General features: G+C 42.5%; 1 protein-coding gene across 7 annotated transcripts in view; it reads left to right on the top strand.

The window, feature by feature from the left end:
• ENOX2 (ecto-NOX disulfide-thiol exchanger 2) overlaps window positions 1-21,735 on the top strand; it is a 351,546-nt gene that overhangs the window by 264,161 nt on the left and 65,650 nt on the right. For all 7 annotated transcript variants that reach the window (XM_064277591.1, XM_064277590.1, XM_064277586.1 and 4 more), the window contains one exon: window positions 2,706-2,861. In XM_064277591.1, coding sequence (XP_064133661.1) covers window positions 2,706-2,861 — 156 coding nt within the window. The remainder of the gene's footprint in view (window positions 1-2,705; window positions 2,862-21,735) is intronic.

The raw sequence follows: 21,735 nt of genomic DNA, 5'->3' as shown, positions 1-21,735 counted from the left end.
TATATGAATAACAATGAGGAGACAGGCAGAACAATAAAAGGAAGACAAACATTTCAGTAGGAGGAAAAAAATACATATGATTGTTAAATTGGCACACAATCTAATCGTATCTTTTCCTAATGAAAGTTAACAGTTTGCAAATGGATGAGATAATGTTAACAATTTCTCCAAAATCTTTTGCACAAGAAATCAAATTTTCCAGACATAAATGGCATTCTTAACCACAGTGCTCTTAAATTCTACAGCATAGGACGGCAGAAAGGCTGTTGGGGCCTTAAATTCTCCAAGATCAAAAGGGAGTCCTAGACCCCTTACCAGCATAGAACCTGATGTATAGGAGGATTATAACAAGGGTTTGTGGAATGTGGGAATGAATGCCTGAATCAGTGAATTTCTCAGTGTGTATATGTATGTTTTGAACAAATGGAAGAAAACTTACCTATTAGGAGTACCTGTCACACCAGAAGTTTTCATATCTGTTCTGTCCTTTCATCCTTTGAACTAAATGCCATTATTTATCCATACTTTTACCTGAAGGGAAATTGAGGCACAGAGATATTAAGAACTTTTCCTCAGGGTCATGTAAATACTATTGGAGGAGAGTAGAGAGCCACAGGGAGGGAGAAATGTGTGTGTATGTGTGCGTGTGCATGCGTATACGTACGTGCACACACATGCATGTTGAGAAGATGACATGAGAACCCAAAGTAATTATGCTTTCAGAAAAATAAAAATTCCTCTTGGAGGAAATGTTTTTTGTCCCTCAAACATCCCCAGTGTCTTCACATCTCAGGATGAGAGGCATGTGGGAGGACAGGGGGTGCCCTCGCTCTCTTAGGCTGGCTCTACAATGAGGGATGCCCATGCGCCACCCACCTATCTACCCACAGTCTCAGGACTCCCTCCTACTGGGCCTGTTGTGCCTGCAGTTCTGCTTCTTTGGAAACCACAGGTTCTTTCTGCTATTCAGGTCCACCTCCTCCAACATCTTAGAGAGCCACCCGGGGGACTTCAGGGCCACCTGGAGGCGACGTTTATAGGGGTTGTCCCTATGGCCTGTGTAGTGTACAGGGTAGGACCTGCTACTGCAACTGTCCCTGCATTACCAGAGCTTCTTATGCAATACCTTCTTTCTTTGTACTCCACTGTGCATGGTGCTAGAGCAGAGAGCAGGGGTGAGGGTAGGCAAGCAAAGAAGTAGAGCGCACTTCCTTCTCTCAAAGAACTTGCATTTTGATACGGAGACAAAACGTAGATAATGAAATCCATACCACACTTAGAATTGGGAAGCAGAGCCCCTGCCCTGGGCCTGCCCCTCAGGGGGGCCCTGCTTTGGAATGCCTATCTTAATATTTTCCAAGTCCCCTCCAGTGCCAAGGACTGGCCAGGCAGGTAGTGCCATCAGGGCAGGTGCCCCAAGTCCAGACCAGGCCCTGCGTGGGTTCTGGTTGCCAGAAACACTTCCTCAAAATTTCCCATTTCCCTCTAGTATGTGGGACTAGCCAGTGCTTGCAGTGTCATCTGAGCAAGGAGCCCCAATCCCAAACAACCTACATGGGCCCTGGTCCCCATTTCTCCCTTTCACACACTCTACAATCTTCTACCCCTCCTGACACATACACATTGGTGTCAACTAAATGCGCCCGGGAACTTCAGGATTCATACCTATGGGTCCTCTGAAAGTTCTGGTACCAGGAGGGAATCCTGGTAAGTCACGCCATCTGGCTGGTATGGTATTTCTTGCATGGCATCATGTTTGAAATTGAGCCACTAGAATGATGGTGACGCTGATTTGGGGTGAATCAAATTATGTATACAGCCAGGGGCCCCACAAAAATAATTTTTGGGGGGGCTCCCCACTTACCCTAAAAATTTTTTTTTCCACTTACCCTAGGGACATCCCTGGTTGAAACAATCAAAGGGTGATGCAAAATAAAAGTTCATTGGCAATAGGTGTAGAGTCAGTAGTTTTTGGATGCAGAATTAAGAGTGAACCGGAATTGTCTGGAAAGCCTTCTTCAAGGAAGATAGACTTAAGCCAGGCCTTGAAGCATGAAGAGAACTCAGGGAGGCTCAAACGATTCCAGACAAAGAGAACAACATGAACAAAGGCACAGCGAGTGGTTATTTACTGAGCATTTCTGTGCACATGTGCTTGAGCACATAACAGCCGTTATTTTGTTTACCCTTCACAACTTCCTGCAGGGTAGGTTGTATTAACCCTATTTTGAGAATAAGAAAATGGAGGTTTAAAAGGTTCTTCCAGCTAAGCAAAGGGTGGGACTAGGACCCAGGTCTGCCTGATCCCCAAAACTGTGCACTATTAACCTGATGCTGTACCACAGAGAGACAGGAACCATCATTGTGTGTACAAAGGACAGCAAGGAGCCTTGTCTGAATGCAGCAGAGGGTGTCGGGAACTAGTGGAAGGTGAGCTCAATAGACAAAGCACAGTCATAATTATGAAAGGCCTTGGATGTCAAAATGAGATGCAGGGACTTAAGTAGGCACTGGTCAAACAGAACAAAAGGAAAATGCACAACAGCAATATAACACCTAAGACCTGGCAATGCTAAGTACCATGATTTCTGAAAGATTTTGCCTCTGCCTTAGAAAGGGCTTTGGTTTGAGACTTAAAGGGTAACATTCTGCCTCCACTTGACCTTGCCTGGTGTCATTTATTGTTCTCTCCTCTCCTTTTTTAGACTTCGATCCTGCTCTCGGAATGATGACTGGAATTCCACCCATAACTCCAATGATGCCTGGTTTGGGAATAGTACCTCCACCAATTCCGCCAGATATGCCAGTGGTGAAGGAGATCATACACTGTAAAAGCTGCACACTCTTCCCTCCAAATCCGAGTAATGTGCTACTTGTTCTCCCCACAAGTCACAATGTTTGGGTGTCTAAGAAAGCTTTCTTCCTTCTCAAAAGAATACTCAAGAGGTTCATAGATGCATGTTCAGAAGTTCCACCTAGAAAACAGAAGGGAGGGAAATGTTCTCTTACGAGGCAAGGCCGAATTTCATGCACAGAACAATAGATTTTGTGTACTGGTTGCAGTGAGAAAACATGTTTCTGCTGCCATCTGGGATGGAATTCAAGTGTGTTGGTACAGAAGGAGACACCTAACACAAGCTGCTCAATGTAACACACTGCCATTTGCAGTCTCTCCTTTTCATAACTGGCCCACATGCTGGTGATGGCAGACATAGAATATGGTCTGAGCCTACCTGAGAGGCACATGAGAATATACAGTTGGTGCTAAGAGTCTTCCATTGCTGCCAGCTAGTCACATATGCTTGGAATTACTGCCATTCCTGTGATGGGCTGCAATAGACAGTGATGTGCGGCTCGACTAGCTATGAGGACAAAGAGGAATATTAAAACTAAGTCAAACTACGTGCAGCCATCCAGTCAGTGCAGTTCATGTGGAAATGATCTAGAGATCTGTCTTGTCAGTACTGAATAGGTTTCTCCTTAGGCTTTCTTAAAAACATCTGGAAATATATGGTGGTCATATTTCATTAAAAACGTAGCAGCAATAATAATTGACTCAAACTTTTTCCGGATCTGTTGGGGGTTTTATTTACTGAAATGATCAGAGGTTACTTCTGTATATAACCGAAGCCTCATTAAAGCTTTTTCCACTATTCTAGTGGTGCTGGGCCCTGGTAGCGTAACGGTGAAGTGCTCAGCTGCTAACCAGAAGGCTGACAGTTCAAACCCACCCAGCGACTCTGCAGGAGAAAGACTTGGTGATCTGTTTCGATAAAGATTACAGCCTAGAAAACCCTATGGGGTAGTTCTACTCTGTCACATGGGGTCGCTATGAGTCTAAAATCGTCTCAACAGTACCTAACAACAAAAGTGATGCTGGGGAGCATATCTAAGGGCGCGCTCCTGCCAACATAGTGCTGAGACATGAGAGCTGTTTGTTAAGGGACACACTCATGAATTCAGGCCACAAATCAAATGAACCTGCCTTATCAAGATAAGTAAGAACCTTTGACATGTGACTTTAGACAAATATTTCATTTCCTACCTTACATAGATATCAGTTAATCATAGGATCAGTTCCTGGCAGGAACTCAGGTTCTACCTGGTATGGCCTGCTCACAACTAAGAGGATTTTAAGGCCAGTCAGGGTTAGTAAAATAGATTATCTCGTCGCCTTTTGCTAGAAAAAAAAATGTTCTTAATGTTTTATTCGACTTTTTTGAAATTGGTTGTCAGCAGGGTACTTCCTTCCAGGCCAATAAGAAATCTAGGAGGCCAGCATCTCAGGGGACCATATTAGGAGCAGAGTTAGCATGTCACAAACAGGGATTAGAGAATAGGATGGCGCTCATAGGCCTTACTTGCTAGCTGAAATGGCCATGTCCTAGATTCGTGTTTAGCACCTAGGTGAATGAGAGGCACTATTGTATCCTTATCTCTTACTCTTAGTGCCACTGCCCCTACAAATGGGCAATGGACTTCCCCCCCCCCCTTTTTTTTCTAGTGGGTTGCTTTTGGATTAGAGAAGGCTGTGCATTCCTGATACTACCTTTTTCACTTCAAAACCATGAAGTCAGGCATTTTCAGTGTTAAAACCTCCTGCTTATTAAAAGGTAGAATCCTGCTGATTTAATCGTTCATTTATCACATCATCAGTCTGCACTGGGCTCTCATTGTCTCAATCCAGTCTAAGCTAGCGGGATGGCGCACCATCTCTAACATCTAGGTAGGGTGCAATAGGTTACAGGGTGTTTCGTTTCTACATTTCCAAAGAATAGCACAGAGGCTTGTTTCTAACACTTACACTACTCCATTGAGCGGTCTTGTAAATGAATGTAGAAATAAGTCTTAAAGAGGCCCTAACTTTTGATAGTCTCTAGTACAAGAAACAGGCCTCTCTCAAATACATGTCATCTTCCCCCACCTGTACCTATGCCCTCTCAGTTCAGAGCTGGAAGGGTCACAGAGTAAGAGGGAAATGTTTTACCCTCAAGGCTCAGTCCTTTAGTTCTTCATTGTTGTGTCAAGAATGTTGACAGGGCAATTAGTACCAGTAAAGTGGTGGCTTTTGGAAAGAAACCTGGCTTTGGAATTGAATTAAAAAAATAACACTCCTGACGCGGCTTAAGGTAAACTGGTGTTCTATTTCCTTTTCAGAACTCGAATTTTGTTAAAAGAGGGTTTGGATTAATTGGGTGGGAAAACCACTAACAAAGAAGCATCCCTTAGTTCTGTGCTAAAAGCATGGCAAGGGTGCCATTTTGAGATGCTTTGTCCTTTTTTGTTAACAGCCCCAAAACTTCAGTTTGTGAAGGTGAGACAGGAAGAGCAGGGTAAGGTGAGAAGAACAGGGACATGGTGTGACCAAACCCCTTGTCTTCTCCAGAGCCCACCAACCCTGTCTGATTAGGCCTTGATTGTAAACCCCACTAGTGTACTTAACCTCTGCCTGTCTCTGGTAATTTCTCTTGCATTCATTGGTCTCTCTGAAGTTCCTCTCAGCAATAAAGTCCTGTGATTCCAGAATGCTCACAATCTCTTTCCACCCCCTTCTAGTCGCTTCTAAGTCAGCTTTATTAGAAAGTATCTTTATCATCAATTCCTTTCTCTCTCTCCCACCTGACACTTCGTCCAAATGCATGTCACATAAACAGAACCCTGAAATTTTCCTGTGGCTCCCATTGCTCAAAAATACAGACTTTAACTCCTGACCTCAAAAGCCTTCTACTGGTCTGCTTCATGTGACTGTCTTCCATCCATCATTTCTACTTGCCACCTACCCACCTTCCAAGTCCAGTCAAGTACAACTATTTCCTGACCTCACACTCCTCTCCAGCCCAACTCCAACCCTCCCCTCTCCTGGACCACTTCCGCATGGAAAGTACTGAAATTAAGCCAGTGGTTAATCACTCCGTGCATGTCCATGTAAATATTGGGTGCGAAATCCAGTGGTAACTTCTCGGTTTTCTTCCTAATTGGCCTAAGGGCAGAATGTGACACGATCGATTACTCCTTACTCCTTGATATACTTTCTTCACGTGGCTTCCAGAACACCACATTACCGGTTTTCCTCCCACCTCACTGGTTGCTACTTCTCAATCTCCTTTACCAATTATGTTCTGTTCTCCCTGACTTTGTGTCACTGGAGTGCCCCATGGCTCAGTCCTTGGACTTGTTCTCTATCTATACTCATGCCTTTGATTATCTTATCCAATCTCAAGACTTAAAAAACCGTATATATGCCAGTGACACCCAAATTTGTATTTCTGACTCAGACGGCCTAGCATCTGAATTCTAAACTCATGTCTCCTTGCCTAGACATGTCAAACTTATTACGTTCAAAACTAAACTCCTAATCTTTGCCCCAAAACCCACTTTACTAGCATACTTCCCCATTTCATTTAGTGGCAACTGGATGTTTTTAGTTGCTCAGGCCAAAATTTAGGGGTCATCTTTACCTCCTTTGTTTCTCTCACATATCACATCTAATCCGTTAGAAAATTCTCTTGGGTCTACCTTAAAATATATACCTAGAATCCTACTACTCTCACTATGACTACTGCTATGACCCAGTTTATAGCCACCGTGATTCATTTTCTCAGCTATCGCAGTAGCCTTATAACTGGTCTCCCTCTCTCACCCTTGCCACTACAGTCTATTCACAACAGACTAGGCAGAATGATCCTTTTAAAACATAAGTTCTGTCATGTCGCTGCTCTACTCAGAATACTTGAATGGCTCCCTATTTTGCTCAGAATAAAGGCCAAAGCCCTTTTAATGGCACATTGTTGTTGTTGTGTGCCATCAAGTCGATTCCAATTCTTAGTGACCCCATATGACAGAGGAGAACTCCCCCATAGGGTTTCCTAAGCTGTGATCTTTACGGGAGCAGATCACCAGGTCTTTTCTCCTGTGGAGCCGCTGGTGGGTTCAAACCACCAACTTTTGATTAGCAGCCAAGCACTTAACCATTGTGCAACCACGGCTTCTTTTTAATGATATAGAAGGCCCTATATGATCTGCCCTTCCCCTCTCCCACATTATCTGCTTAACCTAATCTCTTAATACTCTCCTCCCCATCACTCACCCTGTTCCGGTCACATCAGCCTACATGCCATTCCTTGAACACACCAGGTACTCTTCCATCATAGACCTTTGCACTGGCTCTTCCCTCTGCCTGGAATACTCTTCCCCTAATCATCCGCATAAATAACTCCCTCATCTCTTTCAGGTCTTTCTTTAAGTGTCACTTTCTCGGTGACCTTGACCACCTATTTAAAGTTGCAGCTTTCCCCATCACATTCCCAATGCTGCTTACCTTCTCTATTTTTTACATAACACTTGTTACCTTTTAACAAACTATGTTATATACCTATTAGAGTAATTGTTTATAGTCTCCCTTATAGAACGTAAACCCCACAATATTTGTGCCCATTCCAAAGAAAGGTAATCAAACAGAATGTGGAAATTAGCAAACAGTATCATTAATATCACACTCAAGTAAAATTTTATTGAAGATAGTTGCAACAATACATCAACAGGGAACTGCCAGAAATTCAAGCCAGATTTAGAAGAGGATGTAGAATGAGGTATATCATTGCTGATGTGAGATGGATCTTGGCTGAAGGCAGAGAATACCAGAAAGATGTTTACCTGTGTTTTATTGACTATGCAAAGGCATTCAACTATGTGGATCATAACAAATTATGGATAACATTGCAAAGAATGAGAATTCCAGAACACTTAATTGTGCTCGTGTGGAACCTGTACATAGATCAAGAGGCAGTCGTTTGAACAGAACAAGGGGATACTGAGTAGTTTAAAATCAGGAAAGATGTGTGTTGGGGTTGTATCCTTTCTCCATACTTATTCAATCTGTATGCTGAGCAAATAATCCAAGAAGCTGGACTTTATGAAGAACTCAGCATCAGGATTGGAGAAAGACTCATTAACAACCTGCAGTATACAGATGACACAACCTTGCTTGTGAAAGCGAAGAGGACTTGAGGCACTTACTAATGAAGATAAAATACTGCAGCCTTCAGTATGGATTATACCTCAACATAAAAAAAAAGGAAACAAAAATCCTCACAACTGGAACAATAAGTAACATCATGATAAATGGAGAAAATATTAAAATTGTCAAGGATTTCATTTTACTTGGGTCTGCAATCAATGCCCATGGAAGCCAAAACAAAACAAAAAAAAAAAACATTGCTATTGAGTCGCTTTCAACTCATAGCACCCCTATAGGACAGAGTAGAACTGCCCCATAGGGTTTCCAAGGAGAGGCTGGTGAATTCAAACTGCCGACCTTTTGGTTAGCAGCTATAGCTCTTAACAACTGCACCACCAGGGCAGCAGTTAAGAAATCAAAGGACATGTTGCATTGGGCAAATCTGCTGCAAAAGATCTCTTTAAAGTGTTAAAAAGGAAAGATGTCACTTTGAGGACTAAGATGCACCTGACCCAAGTCATGGTATTTTTAGTCGACTCATATGCATGCAAAAGCTGGACAATGAATAAGGAAGACTGAAGAAGAATTGAGGCCTTTCAATTATGGTGTTGGTGAAGAATATTGAATATACTGTGGACTGCCAGAAGAAAGAACAAATCTGTCTTGGAAGAAGTACAGCCAGAATGTTCCTTAGAAGCAAGAATGGTGAGATTTCATCTCACGTACTTTGGGACATGTTATCAGGAGGGACCAGTCCCTGGAGAAGGGCCTTATGCTTGGTAAAGTAGAGAGTCAGTGAAAAAGGGAAAGACCCTCAGCGAGATGGATTGACACAGTGGCTGCAACAGTGGGCTCAAACGTAACACCCATTGTGAGGACAGTGGAGGACCAGGCAGTGTTTCATTCTGTTGTACGTAGGGTTGCTACTAGTCAGAACTGACTTAACAGCACCTAACAACAACAACAAACCCCACAAAAGCAGGGGTTTTTGACTCTTTTGTTTACTCATATATCCAAACACTTAGAAAAGTGGCTGAGACATAGTAGGTGTTCAATAAATATTTGTTGAAGGATGGAGGAAGAGAGGGAGGGATGGGTAAAAGGAGAATAAGAGGGAGGGCTCAGAGATCTAGAAGCAAACTAAGAGAGTATGGGGTTATTACCACCATATGCTGATGACTTCCAATCTGTATTTTCAGTCTATATCTCCCATCCGAGCTTCAGGCACATATAGACAACTGCCCACTAGATTTCCTAGGTGAATTTACATCAAATGTACAAAAATGGTATTACAGTATAGCAGACAGACTACCAGACAAGAAGTCAAAGGAATTGTATTCCATTCATATCAGAAAGCTAATTCAAACTCCAACTGGTAATTAGGTAGTGTACTGAGCTGTGGGATCTGGGGCTAGTCACATAGCCTCCCTGGGTCTCAGTTTTCCTTGTCTGTAAAGTGAAGATATTGGGTTAGATTATCTCTAAGGGTTCACCTAGCTCTAAAATTATCTCTTTACATTAAAACTGTTGCTACCATAATAATTATTTACCTAGGTAATAACCCTCAAAATATATTAGGAAAAATAAGAGCAAATCGGTGGGTGGCACACAGAGCTTTGAACCTTCACTGGAGCAGGCAGTATTGCATAATGGTTAAGACTTGAGCTCTGATCTGAGACATGCCTGGTTTCAGATCCCAGATCTTCACCACTAACTAGCCATGAGATCTTGGGTAAGTAACTTAACCTCTCTGATCTAGACTAGGCCAAAACCATCTTGTAAGATTTTAATGGCTGTAACCAGACTGGAGCAGACTGAGCATCAGTCTTCTAAAGATAAATGGCGAGCACCCCATTGTCCTAGAAGCAACATCCTCTGACTCCCAGAAGTTGGAGATTTGGCAAAAGAAAGCTCTCCGAAACACAGTTACATTTTTTTTTTTCACTGTGTGGCTGTCAGAGATTTACTGAATTCCCAGTTGGCACCTCAGTTGGGGGTGAAAGAAGAGGGCAGTGCCATCTCTCCAGAGAAACCACTTCAAGAGAAGTCAATTTTGCTAAAATTTTTCACTTCAGTTGCTAGACCTATATGAAGAGGTTACATCTTTGAGTCTATTGTGAAATAACAGTGAATAGTGAATAGATGGTGAAATATCATCTGCTGCCTGTGTCCAGCACACGGGGAAACACTCAGAAGCCGGAACATCACAAAACAGGCAGATCCCATTTTGGCTCCCAGGGCAGGGTTCTACATATAAAGAGAATTAGAGAAAGTGGGTAAATTGAGCATTAATAAAGATTTACCAGCCTTCTGATTGTTTCCAATCAGTTGGGATTACATTAAAAACAAAAAAAAAATCTTATCCCTGCTGACTATCTAGGGGGCCTTCAATCTTGGCAGCCTAATAAAATCAACTTGAAGGCTTTGCACTGTGTAACTTTCTGGCAAACCAGCTGAGTGATCTGTGATGCTCCTTTGAAAAGGAATATGCAAGTGGTTTATAGGTCCTCTATGCTTCTCCCTGCCTCAGTTCTCTCAAAGATCAGCAATGACTCTGATCCTATTGCCAGTTGCCCCAACACAGCTCCCCAGAGTGGATGCTTGGATGTAGTTAAAATCGCTAGAAGCTCCTCCTTTTCCATTATCAGAGATTAGAGTGCTTTCTACTCCCAGTTATCTTGAATCTGTTTACATGGAAGTTTTCTTCTCCATCCTGAGTGGTGACTGGGGTGTTACAAAAGCTTAGCACATTACCTGATTAATAGGTGGACTTGGAATTTGCTTTCCTATGCGGATATTGTTTCTCTGTCCAGATCACTGTATTTCAGGGGGATTAGAAAATCAGTCCTAGTGCTTTGGACTGTTAATTAAAGAATAGGTGCTATCTATTTAAGGAAGATAGTGTAGACCATTGCCTTGCTTGGTGGCATACACCTAAATCTCAGCAAATGCTATCAGAGAGGCTTTCTACATTTACCCAAGGAAAATAAATAAATCCCCAACATTCCTGACACTGCTCTTGGTGGATTTTAGGCCCCTTTGCTTAGCAGACAGTGACTGCAGAAGAATCACAGCATCTCAATAGGGTGATGACTTCATCACAGAATTTAAAGATCCGACAAATGTAGTCAGGGGAAGGATTCTTTGGGTTGTTGGTGTTACATGTAGCTGCAGCAGTCACCGTACATTCCTTAGAATCTCTCAGTGGACCTAAATAAAGGTGGATCTAACTATATAAACTCAAAAAATTCAAAAAACTGATTTTTTTAATTATTATTTTTATTTTACTTTAGATGAAGGTTTACAGAACAAACTAGTTTCTCGTTAAACAGTTAGTACACATATCGTTTTATGACATTGGTTAACAGCTCCACGACATGTCAACACTCTCCCTTCTCGACCTTGTATTCCCTTTTACCAGCTTTCCTGTTCCCTCCTGCCTTTCAGTCCTTGCCCCTGGGTTGGTGTGGCCCTTTAATCTTGTTTTGTTTTATGGGCCTGTCTAATCTTTGGCTTCCCCACGTGTCTGTCAGTTTGTTGTACTGTGGGGGCTTCTGTGTTGCTGTGATGCTGGAACCTATGCCACCGGTATTCAGATACCAGCAGGGTCACCCATGGAGGACAGGTTTCAGCTGAGCTTCCAGACTAAGAGACTAGGAAGAAGGACCCAGCAGTCTACTTCTGAAAAGCACCAGCCAGTGAAAACATTATGAATAGCAGCGGAACATTCTCTGATATAGTGCTGGAAGATGAGCCCCTCAGGGTGGAAGGCACTCAAAAGATGACTGGGAAAGAGCTCCCTCCTCAAAGTAGAGTTGACCTTAATGACGTGGATAGAGTAAAGCTTTCGGGACCTTCATTTGCTGATGTGGCACGACTCAAAATGAGAAGAAACAGCTGCAAAAATCCATTAATAATCGGAACCTGGAATATATGAAGTATGAATCTAGGAAAATTGGAAATCGTCAAAAATGAAATGGAATGCATAAACATCGATATCCTAGGCATTAGTGAGCTGAAATGGACTGGTATTGGCCATTTTGAATCGGACAATCATACAGTCTACTATGCTGGGAATGACAATTCGAAGACGAATGGTGTTGCATTCATCGTCAAAAAGAACGTTTCAAGATCTATCCTGAAGTACAATGCTGTCAGTGATAGGATAATATCCATACGCCTACAAGGAAGACCAGTTAATACGACTATTATTGAAATTTACGCACCAACCACTAGGGCCAAAGATGAAGAAATAAAAGATTTTTATCAGCTGCTGCAGTCTGAAATTGATCAAACATGCGGTCAAGATGCATTGATAATTACTGGCGATTGGAATGCGGAAGTTGGAAATAAAGAAGAAGGGTCGGTAGTTGGAAAATACAGCTTTGGTGATAGAAACAATGCCGGAGATCGAATGATAGAATTTTGCAAGACCAACGACTTCTTCATTGCAAATACCTTCTTTCACCAACATAAACGGCGACTGTACACATGGACCTCGCCAGATGGAACACACAGAAATCAAATTGACTACATCTGTGGAAAGAGACGATGGAAAAGCTCAATATCATCAGTCAGCACAAGTCCAGGGGTCGACTGTGGAACGGACCATCAATTGCTCATATGCAAGTTCAAGCTGAAACTGAAGAAAATCAGAGCAAGTCCACAAGAGCCAAAATATGACCTTGAGTATATCCCACCTGAATTTAGAGACCATCTGAAGAATAGATTTGACGCATTGAACAGTAGTGACCAACCGGACGAGTTGTGGAATGACATCAAGGACATAATCCATGAAGAAAGCAAGAGGTCATTGAAAAGACAGGAAAGAAAGAAAAGACCAAGATGGATGTCAGAGGAGACTCTGAAACTTGCTCTTGAGCGTCGAGCAGCTAAAGCAAAAGGAAGAATTGATGAAGTAAAAGAACTGAACAGAAGATTTCAAAGGGCCTCTCGAGAAGACAAAGTAAAGTATTATGACATGTGCAAAGAGATGGAGATGGAAAACCAAAAGAGAAGAACACGCTCGGTGTTTCTCAACCTGAAAGAACTGAAGAAAAAATTCAAGCCTCGAGTTGCAATAGTGAAGGATTCCATGGGGAAAATATTAAACGATGCAGGAAGCATCAAAAGAAGATGGAAAGAATACACAGAGTCATTATACCAAAAAGAATTAGTTGATATTCAACCATTTCAAGAGGTGGCATATGATCAGGAACCGATGGTACTGAAGGAGGAAGTCCAAGCTGCTCTGAAGGCATTGGCAAAAAACAAGGCTCCAGGAATTGATGGAATATCAATTGAGATGTTTCGACAAACGGATACAGTGTTGGAGGTGCTCACTCGTCTATGCCAAGAAATATGGAAGACAGCTTCCTGGCCAACTGACTGGAAGAGATCCATATTTATGCCTATTCCCAAGAAAGGTGATCCAACTGAATGTGGAAATTATAGAACAATATCATTAATATCACGCGCAAGCAAAATTTTGCTGACGATCATTCAAAAATGGCTGCAGCAGTATATCGACAGGGAACTGCCAGAATTTCAGGCCGGTTTCAGAAGAGGACGTGGAACCAAGGATATCATCGCTGATGTCAGATGGATCCTGGCTGAAGGCAGAGAATACCAGAAGGATGTTTAGCTGTGTTTTATTGACTATGCAAAGGCATTCGACTGCAAACTATGGATAACACTGCGAAGAATGGGAATTCCAGAACACGTAATTGTGCTCATGAGGAACCTTTACATAGATCAAGAGGCAGTTGTTCGGACAGAACAAGGGAATACTGATTGGTTTAAGTCCGGAAAGGTGTGCGTCAGGGTTGTATTCTTTCACCATACCTATTTAATCTGTATGCTGAACAAATAATCCGAGAAGCTGGACTACATGAAGAAGAACGGGGCATCAGGATTGGAGGAAGACTCATTAACAACCTGTGTTATGCAGATGACACAACCTTACTTGCTGAAAGTGAAGAGGATTTGAAGTACTTACTAATGAAGATCAAAGGCCACACAGCCTTCAGTATGGATTACACCTCAACAAAAAGGAAGCAAAAATCCTCACAACTGGACCAATGAGCAACATCATGATAAACGGAGAAAAGATTGAAGTTGTCAAGGATTTCATTTTACTTGGATCCACAATCAACAGCCATGGAAGCAGCAGTCAAGAAATCAAAAGACGCATTGCATTGGGCAAATCTGCTGCAAAGGACCTCTTCAAAGTGTTGAAGAGCAAAGATGTCACCCTGAAGACTAATGTGCACCTGACCCAAGCCATGGTATTTTCAATCGCATCATATGAATGTGAAAGCTGGACAATGAATAAGAAAGACTGAAGAAGAGTTGACGCCTTTGAATTGTGGTGTTGGCAAAGAATATTAAATATACCATGGACTGCCAAAAAAAGGAACAAATCTGTCTTGGAAAAAGTGCGACCAGAATGCTCCTTAGAGGCAAGGATGGCGAAACTGTGTCTTACATACTTTGGACATGTTTTCAGGAGGGGTGAGTCCCTGGAGAAGGACGTCATGTTTGGCAGAGTACAGGGTCAGCAGAAAAGAGGAAGACCCTCAACGAGGTGGATTGACACAGTGGCTGCAACAATGGGCTCAAGCATAACAACGATTGTAAGGATGGCGCAGGACCTGGCAGTGTTTCGTTCTGTTGTGCATAGGGTCGCTATGAGTCGGAACCAACTCGAAGGCACCTAACAACAACAATAACAATCTTTGGCTGAAGGGTGAACCTCAGGAGTGACCTCATTACTGAGCTGATAGAGTGTCCGGGGGCCATACTCTCAGGGTTTCTCCAGTCTCTGTCAGGCCAACAAATCTGGTCTCTCTTTTTGAGTTAGACTTTTGTTCTACATTTTTCTCCAGCTCTGTCTGAGACCCCCTGTTATGATCTCTTTGTACTGGACTCAGTCTGGTGGATGCTGTGGTAGATGTGGTCCATTAGTCTTTTGGACTAATCTTTCCCCTTGTGTCTTTGATTTTCTTCATTCTCCCTTGCTTCAGATAGGGTGGGACCAGTGGAGTACCTTAGATGGTCACTCACAGGCTTTTAAGACCCCAGACACTACTCAGCACAGTAGAATTAGGACATTTTCTTTATAAGCTATGTTATGCCAATTAAGCTAGATGTTCTCCAAGACCATGGTCCCCACAGCCCTCAGCCCAGCAATTTGGTCCCTCAGGGAGTTTGGATGTATCTATGGAGCTTCCATGACCTTGCCTTGTACAAGTTGTGCCCTCTTCTCCAGTATTGTGTACTGTCTTACCCTTCACCAAAGTTACCACTTACCTCTTGTCTGTTTAGTGTTTTTCCATTCCCACCCCTCCCATCCCTCATAACCATCAAAGATTGTTTCTTTTTTTGTGTAAACCTTTTCATGAGTTTTTAAAATATTTGTCCTTTTTTGATTGACTTATTTCACTAACCATAATGCCTTCCAGATTTATCCATATTATGAGATGCTTCACAGATTTCATCATTGTTCTTTATTGTTGTGTAATACTCTATTCCATGTAGGTACCACAGTTTGTTTATCCATTCATCTGTTGATGGGCATCTAGGTTGTTTCCATCTTTTTGCTATTGTGAACAATGCTGCAGTGAACACAGGTGTGCATATGTCTATTTGTGTGATGACTCTTATTTCTCTAGGATATATTACTAGGAGTAGAACTGCTGGATCATATGGTATTTCTATTTCTAGCTTTCTAAGGAAGTGCCGTATCATCTTCCAAAGTGGTTGTATCACTTTGCGTTCCCACCAGCAGTGCATAAGAGTTCCCTTCTCCCTGCAGGCTCTCCAACATTTGTTATTTTCTGTTTTATTGATTCTTGCCAGTAATGCCAGGGTGAGATGGTATCTCATTGTAGTTTTGATTTGCATTTCTCTCATGGCTAGTGATCATTTCCTCATGTGTCTGTTAGCCACTTGAATGTCTTCTTTGGTGAAGTGTCTGTTCATTTCCTTTGCCCATTTTTTAATTGGATTATTTGTCTTTTTATTGTAGAGGTGTTGGATTTTCTTGTTGATTTTAGAGATTAGATCTTTGTCTGATTTGTAATAGCCAAATTTTTTTTTCCAGCGTGTAGGTTCTCTCTTTACTCTTTTGGTGAAGTCTTTTGATGAGCATAAGTGTTTAATTTTTAGAAGATCCCAGTTATCTAGCTTATCTTCTGGAGTTTGTGTGTTGTTGGTTGTGTTTTATATCCTGTTAATACCATGTATTAGGGCCTATAGTGTTGATCCTATTTTTTCTCCTATGAACTTCATAGTTTTGGGCTTTACATTTAGGTCTTTGATACATTTTTGAATTAGTTTTTATCTATGGTGTGAGGTATGGGTCCTGTTTCATTTTTTGCAGATGGACATCCAGTTTTGCCAGCACCATTTCTTTAAAAGACTGTCTTTTTCCCATTTGATGGACTTTGAGCCCTTGTTGAAGATCAGGTGACCATAGGTGGATGGATTTACATCTGGGTTTTCAATACTGTTCCACTGGTTGATGTATCTGTCATTGTACCAGTACCAGGCTGTCTTAACTACCATGATTGTATAGTAGGTTCTGAGGTCAAGTAGTGCGAGTCCTCCTACTTTATTCTTTTTCTTCAATAGTGCTTTACTTATCTGGGGCTTCTTCCCTTTCCATATAAAGTTAATGATAAGTTTTTTCATCTCTTTAAAGAATGTTACTGGTATTTGGATCGGGATTGCATTGTATTTGTAAATTGCTTTGGGTGGAATTGTCATTTTCACAGTGTTGAGTCTACCTATCCATGAGCATGGTATGCTTTTGCACTTACGTAGATCGCTTTTGGTTTCTTGCAGTAGTATTTTGTAGTTTTCTTTGTATAGGTCTTTTATATCCCTGGTTAAATTTATTGCTAAGTATTTTATTTTTTTAGGGGCTATTATAAATGGTATTGTTTTTCTCATTTCTTTTTCATTATTCTCTCTATTGGTGTATAGGAATCCAACTGATTTTTGTATGTTTGTCTTGTATCCTGCTATTTTTCTGAATCTTTCTCTTAGTTCCAGTCATTTTCTTGTGGAGCCTTTTGGGTTTTCTATGTATAGTATCATATCATATGCAAATAGGGACAGTTTAACTTCATTACCAATTTGGGTGCCCTTTATTTCTTTTTCTTGCCTTATTGCTCTAGCTAGGATATCCGGCACAGTGTTAAAATAGGAGTGGTGAGGAGAGGGGGCCAAGATGGCGGACTAGGTGGACGCTCCCGCGGATCCCTCTTGCAACAAAGACTCGGAAAAACAAGGGAATCGATCACATACATAACAATCTATGAACTCTGAACAACAAGCACAGACTTAGAGACGGAGGACGAACAAATACGGGCAGACAGCGACTGTTTTCAGAACTAGGAGCCAGCGCACCAGGCAGGTGACCTTCGGAGCTCGATCTGGGGCAGAGCCCAGGGGGGCAGACGGCACAGAAAGGGGGCCCACCCCTTCCCCCCCGAACCCATCCCGGGAGGAAGCCTAGCAGGTTGGCGCGGGCGGCGTAGGGGCGCAGCCGGAGGGAGAAACACCCGGGAGGCAGTGACTGATCTGAGAGGGGGGAGAACAGCGTCCCAGCTGGGGTGCCCTGCTGTCCGCCGGGAGTTAGGCGAGAAGCCGACGGGGCGCGCGCGGGGGGGGGGTCAGCTGTGTTTCCCTGGAGTGACCCCAGGGCGGGGCCCACGCGTTCGTGCGGGAGGACGCGCACCCAGTCCGCGCGTGTGGCACGGCACACCAGAGGGAGAAATCCCCGGAGGTGTCTGGTCTCAAAACAGGGAAAGCAGCATCCCAGACGGGGAGCCATTCCGCTGCGATCTGGGCACGCGCGCGCGCGCGCGGGCGGGGCATGAGCGCGGGGTCCATTTTTATTACCCTGAATTGACCCAGAGGGCGGGAACACCTGGTCGTGCGAGTGACGCCCTCCCAGTTTGCGCGAGAGGTGCGGCACACTGGAAGGAGAAGTCCCCGGGAGGAACTGATTGGTCCCAAAGCGCAGAAAGTAGCATCCCAGACAAAGTGCCCCCTGCTGGGGCTTGGGCGCGCGCACGAGCGGGCCGTGAGCGCGGAGTCCATTTTTATTGCCCTGAATTGACCCAGGGGGCGGGCCCACCTGGCCGTGCGGAGGAACTGATTGGTCCCGAAGCGCAGAAACTAGCGTCCCAGACGGGGTTCCGTCCTGCTGGGGCTTGGGCGCGCGCACGAGCGGGGCGTGAGCACGGAGTCCATTTTTATTGCCCTGAATTGACCCAGGGGGCGGGCCCACCTGGCCGTGCAGGTGACGCAACCCAGTTCGCGCGAGAGGTGTGGCGCTCCGGAAGGAGAAGTCCCGGGGAGGAAGTGACTGGTTCCCGAACAGGGAAAGCAGCGTCTCAACCCGGAAGTCATCCCGCTGGGATTTGGGCGCGCGCACAGGCGGGGCGTGACCGCGGGATCTAATTATAATCGCCTGAATAGACCCTGGGGGCGGGCCCACCCGTTCGTGCGGGAAACGCCCACCCAGTGCCCACGAGCGGTGCCGCGCACCGGAGGAAGTCCCCAGGAGGAAGGGACTGGTTTTCGAGCAAGGAAAGCAGTGTCCTAGCCAGGGACCCGTCCAGCCCGGATTTTGGCAAACGGGGGCGGAGCGTGAACGTGGTGTTCAGCTCTATATTCTGTGGTGCTACACTCCTAGCTCTCAGATCCCTCCCCCACCCTCCCCAGGCGACCCCATTAACATCCGAATACCCGGAGCCAGAGAGAGAATTCAGATAGGGATCTGACTGCATTTTTTTTTAGCTGACTACTGGGAAAATCTAGTTTCCCAGTGATGGCTCGGAGACAGCAGTCCATATCAAACCACATAAAGAAACAGACCATGACAGCTTCTCCAACCCCCCAAACAAAAGAATCAAAATCTTTCCCAAATGAAGATACAATCCTGGAATTATCAGATACAGAATATAAAAAACTAATTTACAAAATGCTTAAAGATATCACGAATGAAATTAGGATAACTGCAGAAAAAGCCAAGGAACACACTGATAAAACTGTTGAAGAACTCAAAAAGATTATTCAAGAACATAGTGGAAAAATTAACAAGTTGCAAGAATCCATAGAGAGACAGCATGTAGAAATCCAAAAGATTAACAATAAAATTACAGAATTTGACAACGCAATAGAAAGTCAGAGGAGCAGACTCGAGCAATTAGAATGTAGACTGGGACTTCTGGAGGACCAGGGAAACAACACCAACATAGCTGGAAAAAAATCAGATAAAAGAATTAAAAAAAATGAAGAAACCCTAAGAATCATGTGGGACTCTATCAAGAAGGATAACTTGCGAGTGATTGGAGTCCCAGAACAGGGAGGGGGGACAGAAAACACAGAGAAAATAGTTGAAGAACTCCTGACACAAAACTTCCCTGACATCATGAAAGAAGAAAGGATATCTATCCAAGATGCTCATCGAACCCCATTTAAGATTGATCCAAAAAGAAAAACACCAAGACATATCATCATCAAACTTGCCAAAACCAAAGACAAACAGAAAATTTTAAAAGCAGCCAGGGAGAAAAGAAAGGTTTCCTTCAAGGGAGAATCAATAAGAATAAGTTCAGACTACTCAGCAGAAACCATGCAGGCAAGAAGGGAATGGGACGACATATACAGAGCACTAAACGAGAAAAACTGCCAACCAAGGATCATATATCCAGCAAAACTCTCTCTGAAATATGAAGGAGAAATTAAGATATTTACAGATAAACACAAGTTTAGAGAATTTGCAAAAACTAAACCAAGACTGCAAGAAATGCTAAAGGAGATTGTTTGGCCTGATGACCAATAATATCAGGTACCAGCACAATACAAGGACACAAAACAGAACGTCCTGATATCAACGCAACTCAAACAGGGAAAGCACAAAAACAAACAAATTAAGACTAATTCTAAAAAATAAATAAATAAACAAAATAATACATACAACAGGAAATCATGGAAATCAATAGCTAAACGATCAAAATAATCAAAAAGAGGGACTAAATATAGGAGGCATTGAACTGCCAGATGGAGAGTGATACAAGGCGAAATAGAAGGATACAAGTTAGGGTTTTACTTAGAAAAATAGGGGTAAATAAAAAGGTAACCACAAAAAGGAATATCAATTCCATAACTCAAGAAAAAAGCCAAGAAAAACGTAACGACTCAATAAACACAAAGTTAAACATTATGAAAATGAGGATCTCACAAGCTACTAAGAAAAACGTCTCAGCACAAAAAAGCATGTGGAAAAATGAAATGGCCAACAACACACATAAAAAGGCATCAAAATGACAGCACTAAAAACTTACTTATCTATAATTACGCTGAATGTAAATGGACTAAATGCACCAATAAAGAGACAGAGAGTCACGGACTGGATAAAAAAACACGATCCATCTATATGCTGCCTACAAGAGACACACCTTAGACTTAGAGACACAAACAAACTAAAACTCAAAGGATGGAAAAAAGTATATCAAGCAAACAATAAGCAAAAAAGAAGAGGAGTAGCAATATTAATTTCTGACAAAATAGACTTTAGACTTAAATCCGCCACAAAGGATAAAGAAGGACACTATATAATGATAAAAGGGACAATTGATCAGGAAGACATAACCATACTAAATATTTACGCACCTAATGACAGGGCTGCAAGATACATAAATCAAATTTTAACAGAATTGAAAAGTGAGATAGACACCTCCACATATATAGTAGGAGACTTCAACACACCACTTTCGGAGAAGGACAGGACATCCAGTAAGAAGCTCAATAGAGACACGGAAGACCTACTTACAACAATCAACCAACTTGACCTCATTGACTTATACAGAACTCTCCACCCAACTGCTGCAAAATATACTTTTTTTTCTAGCGCACATGGAACATTCTCTAGAATAGACCACATATTAGGGCATAAAACAAATCTTTGCAGAATCCAAAACATCGAAATATTACAAAGCATCTTCTCAGACCACAAGGCAATGAAGCTAGAAATCAATAACAGAAAAACTAGGGAAAAGAAATCAAATACTTGGAAAATGAACAATACCCTCCTGAAAAAAGACTGGGTTATAGAAGACATCAAGGAGGGAATAAGGAAATTCTTAGAAAGCAACGAGAATGAAAATACTTCCTATCAAAACCTCTGGGACACAGCAAAAGCAGTGCTCAGAGGCCAATTTATATCGATAAATGCACACATACAAAAAGAAGAAAGAGACAAAATCAGAGAACTGTCCCGACAACTTGAGCAAATAGAAAGTGAGCAACAAAAGAATCCATCAGGCACCCGAAGAAAACAAATAATAAAAATTAGAGCTGAACTAAATGAATTAGAGAACAGAAAAACAATTGAAAGAATTAACAAAGCCAAAAGCTGGTTCTTTGAAAAAATTAACAAAATTGATAAACCATTGGCTAGACTGACTAAAGAAAAACAGGAAAGGAAACAAATAACCCGAATAAGAAACGAGAAGGACCACATCACAACAGAACCAAATGAAATCAAAAGAATCATATCAGATTACTACATAAAATTGTACTCTAACAAATTTGAAAACCTAGAAGAAATGGATAAATTCTTGGAACAACACTACTTACCTAAACTAACACATACAGAAGTAGAACAACTAAATAGACCCATTACAAAAAAAGAGATTGAAATGGTAATCAAAAAACTCCCAACAAAAAAAAGTCCTGGCCCAGATGGCTTCACTGCAGAG

Source organism: Loxodonta africana, chromosome X (genome assembly GCF_030014295.1).
Source record: "Loxodonta africana isolate mLoxAfr1 chromosome X, mLoxAfr1.hap2, whole genome shotgun sequence".
Lineage (NCBI taxonomy): Eukaryota > Metazoa > Chordata > Mammalia > Proboscidea > Elephantidae > Loxodonta > Loxodonta africana.
This window is presented reverse-complemented; position numbering and strand designations above follow the sequence as displayed.